This window comes from Bombina bombina, chromosome 11 (assembly GCF_027579735.1).
Source record: "Bombina bombina isolate aBomBom1 chromosome 11, aBomBom1.pri, whole genome shotgun sequence".
NCBI lineage: Eukaryota > Metazoa > Chordata > Amphibia > Anura > Bombinatoridae > Bombina > Bombina bombina.
This window is the reverse complement of record NC_069509.1, coordinates 175,535,059-175,557,764: the sequence shown is the minus strand read 5'-3', so window position 1 is coordinate 175,557,764 and position 22,706 is coordinate 175,535,059. Positions and strand designations below refer to the sequence as shown.

General features: G+C 35.8%; 1 protein-coding gene across 1 annotated transcript in view; it reads right to left on the bottom strand.

Moving 5' to 3' along the window:
* Nucleotides 1–1,276: 1,276 nt before the first annotated feature.
* Nucleotides 1,277–22,706, bottom strand: part of SHISA9 (shisa family member 9) — a 600,301-nt gene continuing 578,871 nt past the window's right edge. Inside the window, exon 4 of the mRNA XM_053694408.1 lies at nt 1,277–2,222. Coding sequence (XP_053550383.1) covers nt 1,852–2,222 — 371 coding nt within the window. The 3' untranslated portion in view covers nt 1,277–1,851. The remainder of the gene's footprint in view (nt 2,223–22,706) is intronic.

Genomic DNA, 22,706 nt, shown 5'->3' with positions numbered 1-22,706 from the left:
ATATATATATATATATATATATATATATACATATATACAATATATATATATATATATATATAAAGCACTATACTTTCATTATGTTTTGTCCCCCTTTCCTGTAATTCCGTTCTAAAATTGGGAGCTTTTCAGTTCCTGTTAGAAATGGAAGTGCAGAACACTGTTATATTCCACACAGTCATTGGCTGCACACTCTAGTGACCTATTTAAAACTTTTTATAATTGGCCGCAGCAGAGAAGGTAACCTAAGTTACAACATGGCAGCTCCCATTTTTTTTATAGACACTATAAAATTATTTTGTCAATATTTAAACAGCTAATGAAAGTTTAAAAAATACATCTACATGTTGTTCTCAGACTATTTTTTTTAATGCATCATTCTATCTAGCATTTATTTAGTGTTTAATGTCCCTTTAATGAATGTACAAACCAACAGTATTAGTTTCGATTTACAATTAAAAGATTTTACTCAGCATTTTTTCAGGCAATAAAAATAGATGTATATTAAATTATGTAAATAATGCTCTTTCATATGCACGACAGAAAATTTTGAGTACAATATCCTTTTAATAAAAACAAAATTATTTTTGGCAGTCCATGTAAAATTAAACCAAAAATTCACAACATAAATAGCTAAAATAAAATATTTCTTGGTGAAACATGTTGCAAGCAATTAAAGTATATTCTCTTTGATCTCGTTTTAAAAACTATAAATTTTTGTTCTCAGGAATAATGTTATTCTATTACTGTGTTATTTATAACAATAAAATTGTGGAACCTACACATAAAATTTAACAAAACATTTACAAAATACCTTCAAATCGCTAAACTAAATATTTGATTTGCTGGTCATATGGAGAAAAAAAAATCTTGCAAGGCGTTTAATTAAACATATAGTACCTTTAAAAAAAAGAACTCTGACAATGCATTTATATTTAGTAGAGATGTATAACAAGATAAGAATTTGTCAACAACTTTGAGAAAAAAAGACTAGTACTCATCAAAATGTAAGGAAATTACCTAAAAGATCAAAGGTTCACTTTGAAAAACAAGACTTTTCATAGAACAATAGAAATACATTAAAGGCACCGCCCACATTGTAATTTTCCAGTCGTAAGCAATGAAAAATAGGCGAAACATCGACTGAATAAAAGTTATAGCAGACGTTACAGAGTATTTTCTGCCTACGCATATCGTGAACGTCAGAAAAGGAAGAACTAGTAGATTTCCCATCTTCCAAACTTTCCTCAAAAGAAATATCCATTTACTTGTTATATTATCCAAAACTTTTTGTTTGTTTGTAGAGAAATTTTTTTTTTTTTTTAAATAGCTCGGAACTTTCCATCAACAGAAAAGTGCCCTTCCCTTTTTTTTAATGTAACAGTCTTATTAAGTTCTTAAATAAATTTTTTGCTTCCTAAGGATGGAAATGCCTGTTTTCCAATGAATCTTCACAGATGTGCAAAATGATGAATGAAAGTATTTTTTTTGTTTTTTGTTTTTTTTTTCTTTTTTTTTAATACGAAAATATATTGGCTCATGTAACGTCCCATCTTCTTGTCTTCTCTTGCACTGAAGAACATACACACATAATTTTTGCAGAGATGAAGGCTGTATTAATTGTGCTACTTTTTAATCATGAACTTTCTAATTTAAAAAAAGAGAAAAAGAGTAGACAAAAGTATTTTTTTTTGTTCATTGTAAAGTAAAAATGGAATCCCTATGTCCATTCATATACAGTATTGCTCAAAGCTGTAAACCAAGACTGCACCTTTAATTCTTCAACGTAACACAACGAAATTCCATTGGTCTCATATCTGTCTTCCATTGATCTGTAGGATTCTCTAGGTTTCAGACAGTTACCTCTGTTTTACTGTTTGTTACAAAGTATGGCTGTGAATGAATGTAATGTTGAGTTGGGGGTGTCATCTGCTCATTTACTGACTCCACCGGGCAGTGTTTCTTCGCTGCATATGCTTGCCGCCGAAGTGAATGCTCAGTGTGGTCCCAGGTTTTGTAATCGGGATTGTAGTTAGAAGCCAGTGGATGATTGTGTATTTTATTCACTTTGGATTTCTGCCCATTTAATTTCAGAGTTCCCCCCTCTGGGCTGTATGATCGGTCTTGCTCTACACGTACTGGATGCAGGGGAAGACTACCCTTTGCCGCTAATTCTGCTAGGTGTCTTCTTTTGGAGTAGAAGTCATCGTTGCCTTTTTCAGCTGTTCAAAATATAAATTGATACAGTTAGTAAAATGCAAGACCTGAATAAAAAAGGCTTTGATAATCTGTTTTTTCAAGAAGTAATATAAAAGTTATTTAATTCACTCTATGAATATTAAAGGAACGTTACAATAATAAAAAAAAATTATAAGAAAAACCTTCTATGGCTAGAAAACTAATTATTTTTTAGACAAAAAGACCCCTTAAATGTACTGACCAAAGCCAGCCCTGGTTTGTATCATTGTAAAGCGGTTGCTTTCTTTCTCTGCATACTTGTAATGTTATGTATTCTACAGGTTAGCACTATAGGCTTAGCTTTACATCTCTACAACAATATAGGCAAAGGCAACAGTTTTCTTTTCTCACCATAGTACTCAAAACAAATATTTTACTATTTTGCTCTATCTAGAAGTTAGAAAAACTGAGAATTTGTGTTTTTAAAAATGTAGTAAACATTTATTTTTTTTCCATTTGTTTCATGTGGAGGCTTGACCTTTAATAGCAGAGAGTTGTCCATGTTGATTTATTAATACAGCAGTATTAAACTTGTATTTCCTGCTAGTTTTAGTTTAACTGGCTGATACTTAAAGGGACAGTCTACCCCTGAATTTGTATTGTTTAAAAAGATAGTTAATCCCTTTATTACCCATTCCCCAGTTTTGCATAACCAACACAGTTATATTAATATACTTTTTACCTCTGTTATTGCCTTGTATCTAAGCCTCTGCAGACTGCCCCTTATTTCAGCTTGTTTGACAGACTTACATTTTAGCCAATCAATGCCCTCTCATAAGTAACTCCATGGGTGTGAGCGCAATGTTATATCTATGGCACACATAAAATAGCTTTGTCAAATGAATTGAGATACGAGGCGGCCTTCAAGGGCTTAGAAATAAGCATATAAGCCTTTCTAGGTTTTGCTTTCAACTAAGAATACCAAGAGAACAAAGCAAATTTGATGATAAAAGTAAATTGGAAAGTTGTTTAAAAGTACATGCCCTATCGGAATCATGAAAGTTTAATGTTGACTAGACTGTCCCTTTAACTCTTTACAATGCAATACTAATTCTATATATATAATCCCTTCTCTGAGAAAGTTAGACACCCTTGTTCCCTCTAGACAATACATTTCATTGATCTGTTTCTGACCAGCATTTAACTTCATATTGCTGCCAAATGCACTTGTCTCCCTGCACCAGAATAATAAAGCACTTGACCTTCTCAGGCTCATCTGTTTTAATGTAGTTTATGTTGATATTATTGGCAGCTGCTGCTAAGCTATAATAAAGACACTGTCACAGGTATTATCAATGACAGTGCATCTTCCTGACAGTCACATGATCCCTGGCCCTCACTGTTAAAAAACAGAAAGATCAGTGGAAACTTGGTGTGAAATATTTATATAAAAATTGTATACAATAAACTGTACATTAATGTTGATAAACTGACTGTTTAAAGGGACACTGTACTAATATTTTTGTCATCCATATTAAAGATCAGTATCTAAACTTGTACTTTTTCCAGAAAAAGAAGTTTACATTTCATTTGAAACTAATATAGCAATATCAGTTGTGTACTTCCTTCTAATGCTCACTGGCTGATGAGCACTTCCTGTTACAGCTAAAGGGATAGAAAACAGCCTGTTTATCGTTGTAATAATAAAACATTAAGGGGGTGATTTATCAAGCTGAGGCAGCCAGGGCGCACATACATGCCCCTGGCCACCGCAGCTCGCCTCTGGTGGGCTGAATTCCCCTGGCTATTTTGCGCTCCCATGCAATCTCGCCCCCTGCCCACACACAGCCAATCACACGTGGAAAGGAGGTGGCAAAAGGGTAGGGAAGCAGCGGTCTCATGACCGCTGCTTGTAAAATACGGCGTGCAGGTTCTCTTGTGAGAACCTGCAGTCGTAGGCAGGCGAAGCGTGCCGAAAGCGCTTGATAAATCGCCCCCTAAGCAGTGGCTTCACAGTAATTATTGCAAAATTGTAAAACTTCATTTGTGCAGAGTCAACTACGTCCTGTCACAGTCCACAAGAGGGCCGGAACTCTACAGGAAGGTATATATATATATATATATATATATATATATATATATATATATATATATATATATATATATGAAAACAAACATATGTCTCCGCACTAATAATGAATCTATCTGAAGAAATTATGCACTCCAAGTAAATTGGCAATAAAGTATACTAAGTTTAATGAATGAACAAAAATAAATGCAGGAAAAATATCCTAAATCTGATCCATAGTCAGACACAGATACAAACAAACAAACATATACATAAAGAACATACTGGGCGTCCCCAGTTACTAAGGAGCAAACAAAAATAGACCATAAACAGGAAAACTGGCCAATCCCATCGGCTTATGAGAATCTTGTGCTGTATGAATTAATGAATGAAGCCATGGGTATATTAAAGTTGAATGCAAGCAATAAAGCAGTAGGCAGAATGTAGCAGTTCATGCAGATATAGCAGTTTATGCAGATATAGCAGCGTGGTTTGTAAACAAAAAGTCTGACAGTTGCAAAGAATAGAAATGTATGCCATGCAGTTCATGTGTATATAGCAATGTAATGTTCCAACAAGTATGGATAGCATGATAATGATAGTTCATATATTCAATATTGCCTTAGACATATAGATATATGCAACTCTCCTCAGTGTAAAACAAGCATGTGTATAGAATGCACCGGCACTCCAGGACCAGGGGCCACCAGTGAATGACAACTGTGCTATCGTTGCGCTCTACGAGCGATCTCACCCAATCTGTATAGGGTCACAGGAAGCATGGTTCACACTTTTGAGGGGAGACATCCAAGTATGGCAGTATAATGCTGCAGTCTAGGCAGGACAAGTATGGCAATTCCAAAGTAGGTTAAAACCAGCATGCTTGCATCTGACTCCGTTAGCGCCTGACATCACATCTACGTCTACAAGCAACACGCGTTTCGGGCTCCGCCCTTCAACTTGGCCTGACGTAGTAGGAAAGCCTCCTCCTTTTAAGGCATGACAGTTGTGTATGGTGACGCCTACCCAGCATCACCTATTAGAGTACCAGCGGTTAATGGCAACAATATTGCAGAAATGTGCATAAAACAGCCAGCTGAAATTTTAATATAGTCAGTACTAAAATACTAGCAGTTATTAAATGGAATATATATTTTCATCAAAAGAAAGCAGCAAATAATTGCACAAAGCATTAATTATGAATAATCTACTAGTATGTATAATCTGATCAGAGACCTATATCATCTCATAATATATACAATTTCAGTGATTGTAAAATAAAAGATAAACAATAAAAAATAAAGAATAGAGAAGATGGAGTGCCGTCATGGAGTATACATAATGTTATGCATAACATTTTGGCAGACAAAAGAAGTAGCCAAAATGACTTATCCTCCAATTTTTCAATCTATTGGCGACACTCCACATGCTCATCGTTCTAACAAATACCTACACTACTGAAATTAAGTGTACAGGTGAGCCAAAGTCCCTCGATAAATGTACCCCAAGTAATTTCCCTATTTAAGCCATAGGGAGTCATGGAGTCCAATCTTTGGACCCATAATGCTTCCTTTTCAAACAGTAATTTTTGTCTGTTCCCACTCCTCCTTAAAGGGCATACTCCATCTACAACCTGAAATTTAATTTGGCTTTTGTTGTGACCTAATAATGTGAAGTGGTGGGCTACAGGGGCTGAAGGATCAAGTTTATCTATGGCTGTTTTATGTTGTTTTATCCTTTCTTTGATAGGTTTAGTGGTCTCGCCAACATAGGCTAGACCACATGGACATTTAATTACATAGACCACAAATTGCGATTCGCATGTAAAATTACCTCTAATGGACAAGCGTTTACCAGACCTAGGATGTGTAATAGTATCACCAGATTGGATGGAATTGCATTGTGCACATTTGTTGCACGGAAAAGTACCATTTAAGACCTCACTATTAATTGCTCTATTCTGTCCAGTTCCAACGTAAGCCTTCACTAAAGTATCTCTCAAATTACGATTCCTTTTATAGGAAAAGAAAGGAAAATCCTTAAAGGCATTTGCTAGAATCTTGTCTTCTGATAATAACACCGGGTTTATGAAAACCTGTAATACCAGCGCTGTAGGTAAGTGAGGGGTGACAATAACATGCAAGTTAGTACTGCACAGCTCTTACCGCAAAACTCGTAATCTAGCCGAATGTTTTTTGAATATCTTTTTTAACGGTAGGATATGATATCCATATGGTACCATGAAAGGAATCCTGTCATTAAGTGTTCTCTTAGTTAATTTTTTCTGAATTAGATTTGCGCGAGGAATTAAATCCACTTTAAGTTTATGGGCTTGTAGTAGGTCAACTACGTAGCCCCTACTTTCAAATCTACAAAATAAATCATTAAATAGATCGTTCAAGTGTGGCTCATTATTAATGATTCTCTTAGCTCGTAAGAGTTGACTGAAAGGAAGGCTCTTAATCGTTTGTGGAGGATGAAAACTGGTAAAAGCCAAAAGATTATTTCTATCTGTTTCTTTCCTGAACACATCTGTTGACAAGAAACCATCTATCAATGAAACAGTAATGTCTAGACAATTTTGAGTATATAGATCATATTCCATGGTGAATTGGAGATTGGAATCTAATGTATTTAACTCTTCAAAAAAAGTTAATAAAGATTTACTGTCCCCTGTCCAAATCATAAAGACATCATCAATATACCTTTTCCAAAATTTGCAATGTTCTTTAAAGCTATCATTTCTATAAAGAAAGTTTTTTTCAAATTCATGTACATATAAGGTTGCATATGTGGGAGCCATATTGGCCCCCATGGCTGTCCTCTTTGTTTGCAAGTAAAACGAATCTTCAAAGAGATAATAGTTCCTTGTCAACACTGTTTCCAGCAAATCCATAATGAACATGCGTTCCCTGGGTGAATAGAAAGCCATTCTATTTAATTGCTCACCTATACATTTCTAGCCCTCTTTATGTGGTATGGATGTGTATAGACTTTTAATGTCCAATGTTACAAGGATGAAGTCCTTGTCAATTTTCAAATTTTCAATATTCCACAAAAAATCTGAAGTATCCTCTAAGTAAGAGGGTACATTATCTAGTAAAGGCCGAAATAATTTGTCAAGAAAAATTGAAATGGGTTGGAAAATTGAATTGGTACTGGCCACAATTGGCCTATCCGGGGGATTGTTGAGACATTTATGTATTTTAGGTAAACAATAAATGACTGGTATAACATTGTCTTTCTGGATCAATAAATCTGCTTGTTTTTTAGTGATGATACAGTTATTCAAAGCCATATCAACTATAGAATGTATATATGTCTGGAATTTAGTAGTGGGATTAAAAGTTAGTTTCAAATAATTATTTTCAACACCTAGCTGATTGTAAATTTCTGTCATATTGTCATGTTCCTTTAAATATGGGAGTGTCTATCCTGCTTCAGCTCTATATAACTCCTTACCACACTCTCCTAGTTGCTTAGTATTCGAGTCTTTTGCTATAGGACTGCTACAGCCAAGCCTACCTTCTCTGCAAAACGAGTCTGCCTCTGCCTTATTTTGCCTGTCAGTACCGGATTTCACAGAGCGGTGACGTCACACGCCATTCTGCTTCACACAGCAGCAACACACTGTTCAGCTGCACTGTCTCCCAGACTGCCAGGACTTGCAAGCTCCTAATTCCTGCGGACCCTCTAATAATTTTCTCAAGTAAGACCTGCTCTAAACATTCACTCTCCTGTTACTCAAATCATATATGAGCATACCTGACTTTTGTTTATCATATGTATATGCAATTGCTAAATCGATCTGAGCCAACTTTAACTAGCTATCTTAATAATGCTCACTAAAGTTAGTTACTTATTATTTAGCCTTTTGCCTGATCTCTTTTTATTGCCAGTACTACTGAAATTCCAAACTAGTTTGTAAATATATTTTTCTATGTATCCATACTGGGGTTTCTATGTGTTACACTGCTGCAATTGTTTAGTGTTTACTCACAGGTGGCAGCTGTAGTGTAATCACCATTAACCCCTGCTAATAACTGAACTATGATGTCTGGGATTATCTTTTACTCTGATAGTAATTAATGATAATTCCCAGTATTCTTTGAACAACACACATACTATTTAAAGTTTTTTCCTTTTAACTCAGCAGTTGAGGTTCTTGAAAATAAATTCCTTGCCTTACAGGATTTGGCAAGACATAAATCCTGACACATATACTGATGTTTATCCATAATGACCAAGGCCCCGCCTTTGTCATGCAGGCTTAATGATCACTTCTGGATTTTAAGGCATCAAGAGCCTTCCTTTCAGCCATAGTAAGATTAGAGATACCCAGTTGTACTCCCTTACTCTTTAACTTTTCAAAGTCTTAATGTAATAAATGATTCAACAGTATTATTGGTTAAAGGGGTTGAACGATCAATTTAATGATTTATTTTGTAGATTTGAAAGTAGGGGCTACCCAGTTGACCTACTACAAGCTCATAAACTTAAAGTGGATTTAATTCCTCGAGCAAATCTAATTCAGAAAAAATTAACTAAGAGAACACTTAATGACAGGATTCCTTTCATGGTACCATATGGATATCATATCCTACCGTTAAAAAAGATATTCAAAAAACATTCGGCGAGATTAGGAGTTTTGCGGTAAGAGCTGTGCAGTACTAACTTGCATGTTATTGTCACCCCTCACTTACCTACAGCGCTGGTATTACAGGTTTTCATAAACCCGGCGTTATTAGGCAAGAAGTGAGCATAGAGCAAAATTGAGCTCCATATCGCACTCCAATACCAGCGTTGCTTAAGTCAGTGGTGAGCTGGTTTTACGTGCTCGTGTACAATTTCCCCATAGACATCAATGGGGATACCCGGCTGAAAAAAAAGCCTAACGCCTGCAATAAAGCAGCGTAAAGCTCTGTAACACAGCCCCATTGATTCCTATGGGGAAACAAAATTTATGTTTACACCTAACACTGACCCTAACATAAACCCGAGTCTAAACACCCCTAATCTTAAACTTATTAACCTTTAATCTGCTGCCTCAACATTGCCGACACCTACATTATATTTATTAACCCCTAATCTGCCACCCCCGACATCGCCAACACCTACATTATACTTATTAACCCCTAATCTCCCGCTCCCAATGTCGCTGCAACCTTCCTACACTTATTAACCACTAATCTGCCACTCCAGACGTCGCCGCCACCATAATAAACTTATTAACCGCTAAAACGCAGCAATCCCGCATCGCAAACACTAGTTAAATATTATTAACCCCTAATCTGCCACCCCTAACATCGCCGCCACCTACCTACATTTATTAACCCCTAATCTGCCGCCCCCAACGTCGCCGCCACTATACTAAATTTATTAACCCCTAAACCTATATCTAACCTTAACCCTAACACCCCTTAACTTAAAAAAAAATGAAAAGAAATCTAAATAAAAATTACTATCATTACCTAAGTTATTCCTATTTAAAACTAAATACTTACTGATAAAATAAACCCTAAGCTAGCTACAATATAACTAATAGTTACATTGTAGCTATCTTAGGGTTTATTTTTATTTTACAGGCAAGTTTGTATTTATTTTAACTAGGTAGAATAGTTACTAAATAGTTATTAACTATTTACTAAATGCCTAGTTAAAATAAATACAAATTTACCTGTAAAATAAAACCTAACCTGTCTTACACTAACACCTAACATTACACTACAATTAAATAAATTAAATTAATTAAATACAATTACCTAAATTACACAAAAAAACACTAAATTGCACAACATAAAAAACAAATGATCAGATATTTAAACTAATTACACCTAATCTAATAGCCCTATGAAAATAAAAAATCCCCCCCAAAATAAAAAAAAACCCTAGCCTAAACTAAACTACCAATAACCCTTAAAAGGGCCTTTTGCGGGGCATTGCCCCAAAGAAATCAGCTCTTTTACCTTTAAAAAAATACAAACCCCCCCCAACAGTAAAACCCACCACCCACACAACCAACCCCCCAAATAAAATCCTAACCAAAAAAAACTAAGCTCCCCATTGCCCTAAAAAGGGCATTTGGATGGGCATTGCCCTTAAAAAGGCATTTAGCTCTATTGCTGCCCAAACCATAATATAAAACTAAAACCGACCCAATAAACCCTTATAAAAACCTAACACTAACCTCTGAATAGCCACTTACAGTTTTGAAGACCGGACATCCATCCTAAACATAGCCGGGAGAAGTCCTCAGTGAAGCGGCAAGAAGTCCTCGACGAAGCCGGGAGAAGTCTTCATCCAAGCCGGCAGTAGTGGTCCTCCAGATGGGCGGGTCCATCTTCAAGACATCCGGCGTGACGTATCCTCTTCTTTGATGGCTAACAATGAATGAAGGTTGCTTTAAATGACCTCATCCAAGATGGCGTCCCTTGAATTCCGATTGGCTGATAGAATTCTATCAGCCAATCGGAATAAAAGGTGAAAAAATCCTGTAACAGCTTCTATGATTAAGCGCTAGTCTGCGCGAAACTTGTAAGTCTGCTGTTTACCTCCCTGGTCTGTTGTGTCATATTTAAGGTTTTTTGCTTTTTGTCTACCATTTATTTTTATTTGGAATAAATTACCTTTTTATACAGTAGCTCAGCAGCCACCTGTTTTCTTCTTTGTTTTTTTATCATTTAAAGGAACCTTCGTTCGTCGTTAGATGTCAACAGAAGAGGATGCTCCGTGCCAGATGTCTTGAAGATGGACCCGCTCCGGATGGATGAAGATAGAATATGCCGTCTGGATGAAGACTTCTGCCCGTCTGGAGGACCACTTCTGCCGGTTTGGATGAAGACTTCTCCCGGCTTTGTTGAGGACTTCTTGCCGCTTTGCTGAGGACTTCTCCCGGCTTCATTTAGGATGGATGTCTGGTCTTCAAAACGGTAAGATCTTTGGGGGTTAGTGTTAGGTTTTTTTAAGGGTTTATTGGGTGGGTTTTAGTTTTAGATTAGGTTTTGGGCAGCAATAGAGCTAAATGCCCTTTTAAGGGCAATGCCCATCCAAATGTCCTTTTTAGGGCAATGGGGAGCTTAGGTTTTTTTAGTTAGGATTTTATTTGGGGGTTGGTTGTGTGGGTGGGGGGTTTTACTGTTGGGGAGGTTGTTTGTATTTTTTTTAAAGGTAAAAGAGCTGATTTCTTTGGGGCAATGCCCCGCAAAAGGCCCTTTTAAGGGCTATTGGTAGTTTAGTTTAGGCTAGGGTTTTTTTTTATTTTGGGGGGGCTTTATTTATTTTCATAGAGATATTAGATTAGGTGTAATTAGTTTAAATATCTGATAATTTGTTTTTTATTTTGTGTAATTTAGTGCGGGGGGTTTGTAATTTAGGTAATTGTATTTAATTTATTTAATTGTAGTGTAATGTTAGGTGTTAGTGTAAGACAGGTTAGGTTTTATTTTATAGGTAAATTTGTATTTATTTTAGCTAGGTAGTTAGTAAATAGTTAATAACTATTTAGTAACTATTCTACCTAGTTAAAATAAATACAAACTTGCCTGTAAAATAAAAAATAAACCCTAAGCTAGATACAATGTAACTATTAGTTATATTGTAGCTAGCTTAGGGTTTATTTTATAGGTAAGTATTTAGTTTTAAATAGGAATAATTTAGGTAATGATAGTAATTTTTATTTAGATTTCTTTTAATTATATTTAAGTTAGGGGTGTTAAGGTTAGGGTTAGAATTAGGTTTAGGGGTTAATAAATTTAGTATAGTGGCGGCGACGTTGGTGTGCGGCAGATTAGGGGTTAATAAATGTAGGTAGGTGGCGGCGATGTTAGGGACAGCAGATTAGGGGTTAATAATATTTGACTAGTGTTTGCGATGCAGGAGTGCAGCGGTTTAGGGGTTAATATGTTTATTATAGCTGAGGCAATGTCGGGAGTGGCAGATTAGGGGTTAATAATTTTATTTTAGTGTTTGCGATGTGGGAGGGCCTCGGTTTAGGGGTTAATAGGTAGTTTATGGGTGTTAGTGTACTTTTTAACACTTTAGTTATGAGTTTTATGCTACAGCTTTGTAGAGTAAAAAACTCATAACTACTGACTTTAGAATGCATTACGAATCTTGCGGGATAGGCTGTACCGCTCACTTTTTGGCCTCCCAGAAAAAGCTTGTAATATCGGCGCTATGGAAGTCCCATTGAAAAAAGACTTTATGCAAATTGCGTAAGTTAATTTGGGGTACGGCCAAAAAAGTGTGCGGGACAGCTGTACCTACAAGACTCGTAATAGCAGCGGTAGTGAAAAAGCAGCATTATAACCCATAACACTGCTTTTTTTACTCATAACGCAAAACTCGGAATCTAGCCAATTGGTTTTTATTATCAGAAGACAAGATTCTAGCCAATACCTTTAAGGATTTTCCTTTATTTTCCTATAAAAGGAATTGTAATTTGAGAGATACTTTAGTGAAGGCTGACGTTAGAACTGGACAGAATAGAGCAATTAATAGTGAGGTCTTAAATGGTACTTTTCCGTGCAACAATTGTGCACAATGCAATTCCATCCAATCTGGTGATACTATTACACATCCCAGGTCTGGTAAACGCTTGTCCATTAGAGGTAATTTTACATGCGAATCGCAATTTGTGGTCTATGTAATTAAATGTCCGTTTGGTCTAGCCTATGTTGGCGAGACCACTAAACCTATCAAAGAAAGGATCAAACAACATAAAACAGCCATAGGTAAACTTGATCCTTCAGCCTCTGTAGCCCACCACTTCACATTATTAGGTCACAACAAAAGCCAACTTAAATTTCAGGTTGTAGATGGAGTATGCCCTTTAAGGAGGGGTGGGTACAGACAAAAATTACTATTTGAAAAGGAAGCATTATGAATCCAAAGATTGGACTCCATGACTCCCTATGGCTTAAATAGGGAAATTACTTGGGGTACATTTATCGAGGGACTTTGGCTCACCTGTACACTTAATTTCAGTAGTGTAGGTATTTGTTAGAATGATGAGCATGTGGAGTGTCGCCAATAGATTGAAAAATTGGAGGATAAGTCATTTTGGCTACTTCTTTTGTCTGCCAAAATGTTATGCATAACATTACGTATACTCCATGACGGCACTCCATCTACTCTATTCTTTATTTTTTATTTTTTATCTTTTATTTTACAATCACTGAAATTGTATATATTATGAGATGATATAGGTCTCTGATCAGATTATACATACTAGTAGATTATTCATAATTAATGCTTTGCGCAATTATTTGCTGCTTTCTTTTGATGAATATATATTCCTATTATTAACTACTAGTATTGTAGTACTGACTATATTAAAATATCAGCTGGCTGTTCTACGCACATTTCTGCAATTTTGTTGCCATTAACTGCTGGTATTCTAATAGGTGACACTGGGTAGGCGTCACCACACAAAACTGTTATGCCTTAAAAGGAGAAGTCTTTCCTACTATGTCAGGCCAAGTTGAAGGGCGGAGCCCGAAACGCATGTTTCCTCTAGATGTAGATGGGACATCAGACGCTTACGGAGTCAGATGCAAGCATGCTGGTTTGAACCTACTTTGGAATTGCCATACTTGCTGTGCCTAGACTGCAGCATTATACTGCCATACTTGGATGTCTTCCCTCGAAAGTGTGAACCAAGCTTCCTGTGACCCTATACGGATTGGGTGAGATTGCTCATAGAGTGCAACGATAACACAGTTGTCATTCACTGGCGGACCCTGGTCCTGGAGTGCCGATGCATTCTATACACATGCTTGTTTTACACTGAGGAGAGTTGCATATATTTATATGTCTAAGGCAATATTGAATATATGAACTATCATTATCACGCTATCCATACTTGTTGGAACATTACGTTGCTATATACCCATGAACTGCATGGCATAAATTTCTATTCTTTGCAACTGTCAGACTTTTTGTTTACAAACCACACTGCTATATCTGCATAAACTGCTATCTGCATGAACTGCTACATTCTGCCTACTGCTTTATTGCTTGCATACAACTTTAATATACCCATGGCTTCATTCATTAATTCATACAGCACAAGATTCTCATAAGCCGATGGGATTGGCCAGTTTTCCTGTTTATGGTCTATTTTTGTTTGCTCCTTAGTAACTGGGGACGCCCAGTATGTTCTTTATGTATATGTTTGTTTGTTTGTATCTGTGTCTGACTATGGATCAGATATAGGATTTTTTTCCTGCATTTATTTTTGTTCATTCTTTAAACTTATTATACTTTATTGCCAATTTTCTTGGAGTGCACAACTTCTTAACATAGATTCATTATTAGTGCTGAGACATATATTTGTTTTCATACTATTTTTGTGGGGTAATTTGGTATGAGTTTACCTTAGTCTCGAGCACTTCTCTATATTCATGTGATTTATTGATTCTTTACTATTAGTGCTTATCCTAGAATTGACTGTTTATATATATATATATATATATCTTGATTTCAAAACTGTTCTAAAGAAATTTGAGCTGGTTTAATGTTCAGTGAATCGTAGATAAACAAGAATTTAAGTTCTACCCATGCTCAGTAAAGGCAGAATGCAACTTAAGTTCTCAGCATGTCAGCCTCCTCATGTAACTATAGGTAGTGGGTATACTGAGAATTTCTAAGCTCTAATTTTGCAAGAAACCAAGTAATTTACAAGCTGTTTTTTTGTATATGTGTTTACCTGGATTTAACATATATCTTTTACTAAAGGAGCACTGTTTCATATGCCTTAATGTTTATTCACTCATTGGTACCTGCTAATTCTAATTGACTCACATGTATTTCGTTCTACTGCTCACTGTTCTACTGATCATTTAGGACCTGGTATTCAAAACTCTTTGGGATTTTTTTAAAGCTTGTATTGTATTGTAGGAGTCTCTGTTTCACAAGGACACTACATAGCAACATAAACATTTATCAAGATAAAAGTTGTGTTTCTAATTTTTATCTAAAGGCCTTGCCGTACCAATGAGATCATCTCACCTGAGGTTTTGAATATCGTTCCTTAGTATGAAGCACCTATAAACCAATGAGCTTTAGTAGGGCTCACACAACTGATACTGGTATTTTAAATAAATATGTTTTTATCCAAAACTTGATAGCATGTTTAACTGTATCTCCTCCATATGGATGACATCTGTGAGTACAATGTGATACATTCTTTGCCACCAACATCACTAGGATGGGCACTGACCCACCTGCATAATGTCAGGCCCCCTCCACGTGACCCCCCTGCACAACTCGCAGCCTCTGGCCCAATTTTTGTTTTTAAATCAAAATAGCATCTGCTGAATTTGGCATTGTGCATGCATAACAGCATCTAGACATATTCACTGCTGCGATGCACCTACAGCTAGAATTCCCACTGCTATGGCTAGATTACAAATGGCGCACTAGCTGTTGCAAGTAAGAGAAATTGGGTTTATCGCACCTGTTTGCGAGCATCAGAAGTAGTGTGCATATTACAGTTTGAAAGTAAAAGCGATCTCTTGAGCACAATTTAATTTGAAGTGCCTCGGAATATCGGGACTTCAGAGCTCTAGTTAAATGTTACGTGAGACAAAAAAGTGTCACAAAACACATCAAAAATACATTTAACAGTACAGTGTCACTCATCATAACACTATCTAATAAAAATATATATTGCATATAAAGGTTATAAAGGCTCAAAGATATGAGGTCTCAGGTGTTAGGGGGGAAAAAGCAGGCAAAGGGCTTTAATATAGATGTCTAAATATGCAATATTCATATTTAAAGGGAAAGTCTACTCTAGAATTTGTATTGTTTAAAAAGATAAATAATCACTTTATTACCCATTCACTAGTTTTGCATAACTAACACGCTTACATTAATATACTTTTTACCTCTGTGATAACCTTGTATCTAAGCCTCTGCAGACTGCCCCCTTATCTCAGTTCTTTTAACAGATTTGCATTTGAGCCAATCAGTGCCCGCTCATAAGTAACTCCACGGATGTGAGCACAATGTTATCTATATGGCACACATGAACTAACGCCCTCTAGCTGGGAAAACTGTCAAATGCATTGAGATAAGAGGTGGTCTTCAAGGGCTTAGAAATTAGCAAATGAGCCTACATAGGTTTAGCTTTTAGCTAAAAATACCAAGAGAACAAAACGAAGTTGATGATAAAAGTAAATTAGAAAGTTGTTTAAAATTGCATGTTCTATATGATCATGAAAGTTTAATTTTGACTAGACTGTCCCTTTAATTTTGACTTTTATGTCCCTTTAACGTTTTTGATCATAAATATGTGACAGCTATATGACATTTAACAAAATACTATTTTTATCACGCTACTCCATTAGTGAAAAAAAAATACTAAACAACATATTATCAAATTTTTCTAGCCTGTCTTTGGTCTCATATTGACCCTAGGCTGCTAAGAGACCCACTGCAGTATAGTACAAAACAAATCTTTGCTTTCCTCTCTCTGCAGCTATTGGGTCGATAAGCAGTAAGAAATATAAAATACATTGTGTAAAACCCTGAATATAACAGCACTATGTTATACTTACAAAGCCTCTCTTTCAATATATATTTATTTTCTTTTTATATCTAATGCAACTAAAAAACTAAAAAAAGTTCACTGAGATGTTGCATAATGTTTCATTTCATAGAGTTTTTTGAGCATTTTGCCACCCACAGATTTTAGGAAGCTACACTTATTTTCTGATTATATAAAACATTTTCTTTTATACTTTAGGAGATGGAAAACATGTTACAGGTTACTATTATCTGGTTGCCTAAGAAATAAGTGCATCAATATATTGTCCAAATCTTCCTTTAAATAAAAAAAAGGCATATATAAGAGATGACATGTATTTGAGAGATTCTATGAAATAGGGTTATATTTTAGGTAAAAAACTAAGGAATATACCTTTTGTTTTAGAAATGTTAATTTGTATATAAATTACAATCTCTAATATAATGTGTCTTTAATTTAAAATGTTAACAAAATCAATAACTTATCAATAGTGATGTCCCGAACTGTTCGCCCGCGAACGGTTCACAGCGAACATAGCTTGTTCGCGTTCATGTTTGTGGGCGAACACATGGCGATGTTCGATCCGCCCCTATGTGTCATCATTGAGGAAACTTTGACCCTTTATGTCACAGCCGTCTGACACATTAGAGCCAATCAACATCAGACACTCCCTCACAGACCCTCCCAGCTACTCGGAATCCGGAATAACGACCTTGCTTTCTTAATGAGAGGACGTGTTGTGTTTTTGCTCCTGACATTAATAGGAAAAACATAGCTAGGCTAGTGTATTTACAGTCCAGAAGGACTCCACTCATCTCTGCTGCAAACACAGCACCCCAAAAAGCCCTTTTTAGGGCTATATTTCGTGCCTTTTTTTTTTTTTCCTTTTTTTTTTATTAGCATTTGCCTGGCTTTCAGGCTGTGTGTTTAAGGCTCACAGCATATGCTGCTGTGATTACTGCCACCACTGATATCTCCCTAACAACATTAGTTTAAATTTAACTAACCAAAAAATTTAATTATTTTGCTAGTGTAATTTTTTTTCATTTTCTATCAGGCCTGTGTCACACAGCATATACTCTGGTTCATTGCTCTGTGCCAGCCACCAGTGTTAATATCCGTTTATAACATTATTTTAAATTTAAAAAAAAAATAATTATTTTGCTAGTGTAATCTAATTACATTTACTATCAGGCCTGTGTCTGTCAGGCTCACTCAGCATTAATATACCTCATTTTTTTCAGTCTTTTGGTTAATTGGTCTGTGCCAGGCATCCACCCAGCACTCATATCTTCTTCACCTTAATTTAAATTTAAAAAAATAATTTTTTAAATTTGTTTGATAGTGTAATCTAATATAATTTTCTATCAGGCCTGTGTGTTTTGCTGACATACAGAGCCTACTGTGTTTACTTGCTGCCCTCCCTAGTCTATGAGCCACGACTCATATGTGTTTAACCTTTTTTTATTTCCCCCCCAAAAAAATAATTTAAATCATTTTTCTAGTGTAATCTAATAGTATTTTCTATCAGGCGTGTGTGTATCTGACTTACAGAGCCTACTGTTTTTAATAGCTGCCCTTCCAAGGCTAGACAGCCACGACTCATATTTATGTGCTTAACCTTTTTCTTTAAATTGCCAAAAAAAATTCTTTAAATCATTATGCTAGTGTAATCTAATTTTATTTTCTATCAGGCCTGTGTCTAACTGTCTATCTGACTTACAAAGCATACTGTTAATTGCTGCCCTACGTAGCAGCCAGCCAGTGCGACCACTCATATGTTCATTGCACTTCTTAACATTATTTTAATATTAAAATCTAGAACAGTACTACTTAACACAACCTACTTACCATGGGTCCCAGAGCATATGTTTGGTTATTATATTTTGTAAGGGTAATCATGCAGGCCATATAGACCTCCACCGATAGGGTGAGTATGAGTAACAGCTATTAAAATGCGAAGGACATTACTAATTAACACAACATAGTTACAATGGGTCGCAGACCAAGAGCAGATGTCTTATTATTATATTTTGTATGGGTAATCATCCAGGCCGTATAGACCTCACCAAATAGGGGGAGTTACAGAGATTAAAGTGCTAAGAATGGTAGTACTTAAAACACAACCTAGTTAAAATAGGTACCAGACTGCATGTCTTATTATTATATTTTTTCAGGGTAATCAGGCAGGCCATATAGAACACCCCCGATAGGGGGGGGAACAGGGATTAAAGTGCTAAGAAAAGTACTAATTAACACAAGCTAGTTGGGTCCAAGAACGCATGTTTAATTATTAGACTTTATTAGGGTAATTATATATCTAACAAATCTATCTATTTCTCTTCTATCGATTCTATCTAACTATCAATCTATGTATATCTATCTATCCTATCTATCAATCTATCTTCTGTCCGGGATGTTTTGAGACAGCCACTTTGGGAATGTTAGTTGATTTAGGCCCATTATGGCTTAAAAGCAGACTCTGCATAAACTATGTAATTTTCCATGGGAGTTTTGCCAGGGATCCCCCTCCAGCATGCGACAGTCCAGGTGTTAGTACCCTTGAAACAACTTTTCCATCACTATTGTGGCCAGAAAGAGTCCTTGTAGGTTTTAAAGTTCGCCTGCCTATTGAATTCAATGGCGGTTCGCGGGTTCGCGAACAATACCGGAAGTTCGAGTCCGCCGTTCGCGAACCGAAAAGTTTAGGTTCGCAACATCACTACTTATCAATGGGAACAAAATATTTCTTTATGCAAGATTTTTATTTTCTCATTGAAACAAAAAAAAAGCCATGAAATTCCTTGGGTTTAAATGGTTTCCTAATAGAAAATAAATACTATGAATAATACTAATAATAAAATAAATGGGTTTTTATTATAATGCTATTATTGCATTTTTTTTTTAATTATTACATTTTTTTTAAAGATCACAAGAAATAGTATTTCACTAGAAGCCTCTAAACCTAATTTGTTCAATTTCAAGCAAAACAGTTTATACATTTAAGCTTTAGGTCTGTCTAATCGTCCCTCATATCTCTACATATAGAAGCAACTAAAAGCTGACCCCTAAATATCTTTAAAAAAAAAGCTAAACTTAATTCTTTACAACTTGTAGTTACTGGTATACTGAATAGCCACAATTGGAGCTATTTTGTTATACAGAAGCATTTTAAATATATTAGTACTTAGGATAGAAATTGGAAACTTAATTAAATGTAGCATATATATGTGCTACAATTTAACAATAATATTTTAGTTTTTAAGCACTTAACTATTTCCTCCCCCAACAATGTGTTGGTCTGTGGTGGGTACAAGTTACTAAGGTTCCAAAGATTTGTTGGAACTTTATTTTATTTATAGTTGTACAACCTGTGATGAATTTGTTTGAATGTCTTCTTTTTAGCTGGAAAGAGGCCTTAATGTTTAAAGCATTTTCAATCTCCATGCTAATATGGTGGGATTCTGGTCCATCTCCTTCAGTATGGCTATAGAGCAGAGATGGCCTATGGGTCAGGAGAATACCCTCATCCTGGCCTGCATTGCAACCCTTTCTAGTCATCATCGGTTGAAGCACATTTTTCGTAGGGGTTCAATTCAACATCTTATTCTGGTATTCATTTATGTGAGAGGACCATTTAATTTTTTGGGGAGGGGTACTTGTGCTAATGTTTTATTTCTTTAGACCAACATGTATTCCTCCAGCAGTTTTTATACTTTCATTATTTAAAGGTGTCCTACAACCAAGCATCCTACTGTTTTTTTCTGCTGCATTTCTATGATGCACTTCTATAGATGGGATGGCTCCTTTAATGAACTAGGCAATCAGAATACCTTCTAACATTTATTTGTATTATTTTAACTAGGGACAGAAGGTCAGGGTTGGAGTCTGGCCAAATGGCTGTGTTGGAGCCAGAACTCTCCAGGGCAGAGAGCTCTGTAGCAGGAGTTAGATGTATATGGGTGGAGTTTAGATGGACTCTGGTTTCACTTTATAAAAGCTGGGCATAAATAGGAAAGGTGGAAGAGAGCTCCCAAACTGACTGATCCATACCTGCAAAATTCAGGATACCTGGGAGTTCTGCCTTAGGACTTATTCAGGATATTCTCTATATATTCTCAGCGTTTAATGTGACTGTAAAAACATTTGCAGTGCCCTATCCTTAATTGACTGTCATGATGTCTGGCATATAATAGAATTCTAAAATATAATTATTATCTGAGAGATTGTACAACCTGTTTTGAGTATTTATATCCACTTTTTTACAACCTTTGTTTTCAACAACACATTTTCTTGAAATAATTAAATAGGCATAGAAATAGCTACGTAATTACATACTATTGCATTGTACATTTCTTGAATGAAAACTAAGTGCATTTAGGTCATCCTAAGAGCTCCCTTGAGGCTGAAACATCCAGAGCCGTAAAATAGCAAACCAGTAATGAAGAATAATGAACACAAAACCCATGGCGCACTAAAGAATTAGAAATTACAATATTGTTACACTAATGACCCACTATGCACATAAATATAGGAGACAGTGACCATTTAGCCCATATTATGTTAAAGGGACAGTCAACACCAGAATTTGTATTATTTAAAAATATAGATAATCCCTTTATTACCCATTCACCAGTTTTGCATAACCAACACTGTTGTATTAATACACTTTTTACCTCTGTGATTACCTTGTATCTAAGCCTCTGCAGACTGACCCCTTATTTTTTGACAGACTTGCATTTTAGCCAATGACTCCTAGGTAACTCCAGGAGCATTAGTACAATGTGATCTATATGGCACACATGAACTAACACCCTTTAGTTGTGAAGAAAAAAATCAAACTGCATCAGATAAGAGGCGGCCTTCAATGGCTAAGAAATTAACATATGAGCCTACCTAGGTTTAGCTTTCAACTAAGAATACAAAGAGAACAAAGCAAAGCATGCCCTATCTGAATCATGAAAGTTTATGTTTGACTAGACTATCTCTTTAATAATGTAAATGTTTGTTGGTAATAGATTATTTTTCCCTAATTTTTGAAAGAAAGAAAACATGAGATTTAGGTTCACAGCTGATGGCAGTTGCCGTGTAATTCTCATAGAAAACTCAACAACATGGCAGGTTACTTGTAGCGGTTGGAAATTAACATGCGTTTATGGACTATGTGTATTGTTTTATAGCATTATGGCTGCTCGAATGTCAAGGGGCAGAGATATCCAACAGATATGAAATTACATTATTAAAGAGATTCTAAAGTTAAAATTAAAAGTTTCATGATTCTGATAAAGTATTCAATTTAAGAAAACTTTTTAATATGCTTCCATTATCTAAATGTGTGCAGTTTATCTATATGCAGACTTTCTGAAGCTCCAGCTCCTACTGAGCATGTGAAAAGTGCACAGTATATATGTATACAAATTCTTCATTGGCTGTTGGATGTCACATGATACAGGTGGAGGGAAAATTGTATTAACTTTCAAATTTGACAGACAATGTTCTACTTCTTATTTCAAATTCAATGAAAGTGCTATTGCATTGTCTTTTTTGTGTATTTGTCATTCCTTCGGTTCTACTGTTAGTGCTAGGGTTATGATTACAGCTAGGGTTAGAGCTAGGATTAGAGTTAGTGTAAGGGTTTGGGCTAGGATTAGATTAGGATTTAGTGCTGGGGCTAGGGCTAGGATTACAGCTAGGGTCAAGGCTAGGATTAGAGATAGGGTAAGGGTTTGGGCTAGGATTAGATTGGGATTTAGTGCTAGGGTTATGATTACAGCTAGGGTTTGGGCTAGGATAAGAGTTAGTGTAAGGGTTTGGGCTAGGATAAGAGTTAGTGTAAGGGTTTGGGCTAGGATTAGATTAGGATTTAGTGCTAGGGCTATGATTACAGCTAGGGTTAGGGCTAGGATAAGAGTTAGGTTTAGTTCTTGG